Genomic DNA, 382 nt, shown 5'->3' on the forward strand with positions numbered 1-382 from the left:
GTTGTTTTCCCTTAGGGATTGTTTTGTTTGTTTATTCTTGAATACTTTACTGAAAACGTACATCTATGTGCTTCGTCCTCTTATGCGTAATCGGATTATTCCCCATCGCAATGCAAGCTTGATTATCTTCCATAATCAGAGTAGGCTCATCTTGCTTTAATCCGAGGTCCATAAGTAGTTGACGAATATAAAGTGCACTTTGTGTCGCTGAACAAGCAGATATTAGCTCCGATTCAGCAGACGACAGGGCCACCACCTCTTGTTGCTTGGCTCGCCAATCAATCGTATTGACAATTTCTCCATGACTCAATGTAAAAGCATAACCAGACGTTGAACGTCTGTTATCTTTATCGCCAGCGTAATCCGCGTCCGCGTATCCCAC

At 42.7% G+C, this 382-nt stretch overlaps 1 protein-coding gene across 1 annotated transcript; it reads right to left on the reverse strand.

Moving 5' to 3' along the window:
• Positions 1-4: 4 nt before the first annotated feature.
• On the reverse strand, positions 5-352 carry NGA_2101090 (gag-pol polyprotein; the record flags this gene model as incomplete). Its single annotated transcript, XM_005856075.1, has 1 exon — positions 5-352. A coding segment is annotated over one exon (306 nt), but the record flags the coding sequence as incomplete, so codon positions are not given.
• Between the last annotated feature and the right edge of the window lie 30 nt (positions 353-382).

This window comes from Nannochloropsis gaditana (genome assembly GCF_000240725.1).
Source record: "Nannochloropsis gaditana CCMP526 unplaced genomic scaffold scaffold046, whole genome shotgun sequence".
NCBI classification, from domain to species: Eukaryota; class Eustigmatophyceae; order Eustigmatales; family Monodopsidaceae; genus Microchloropsis; species Microchloropsis gaditana.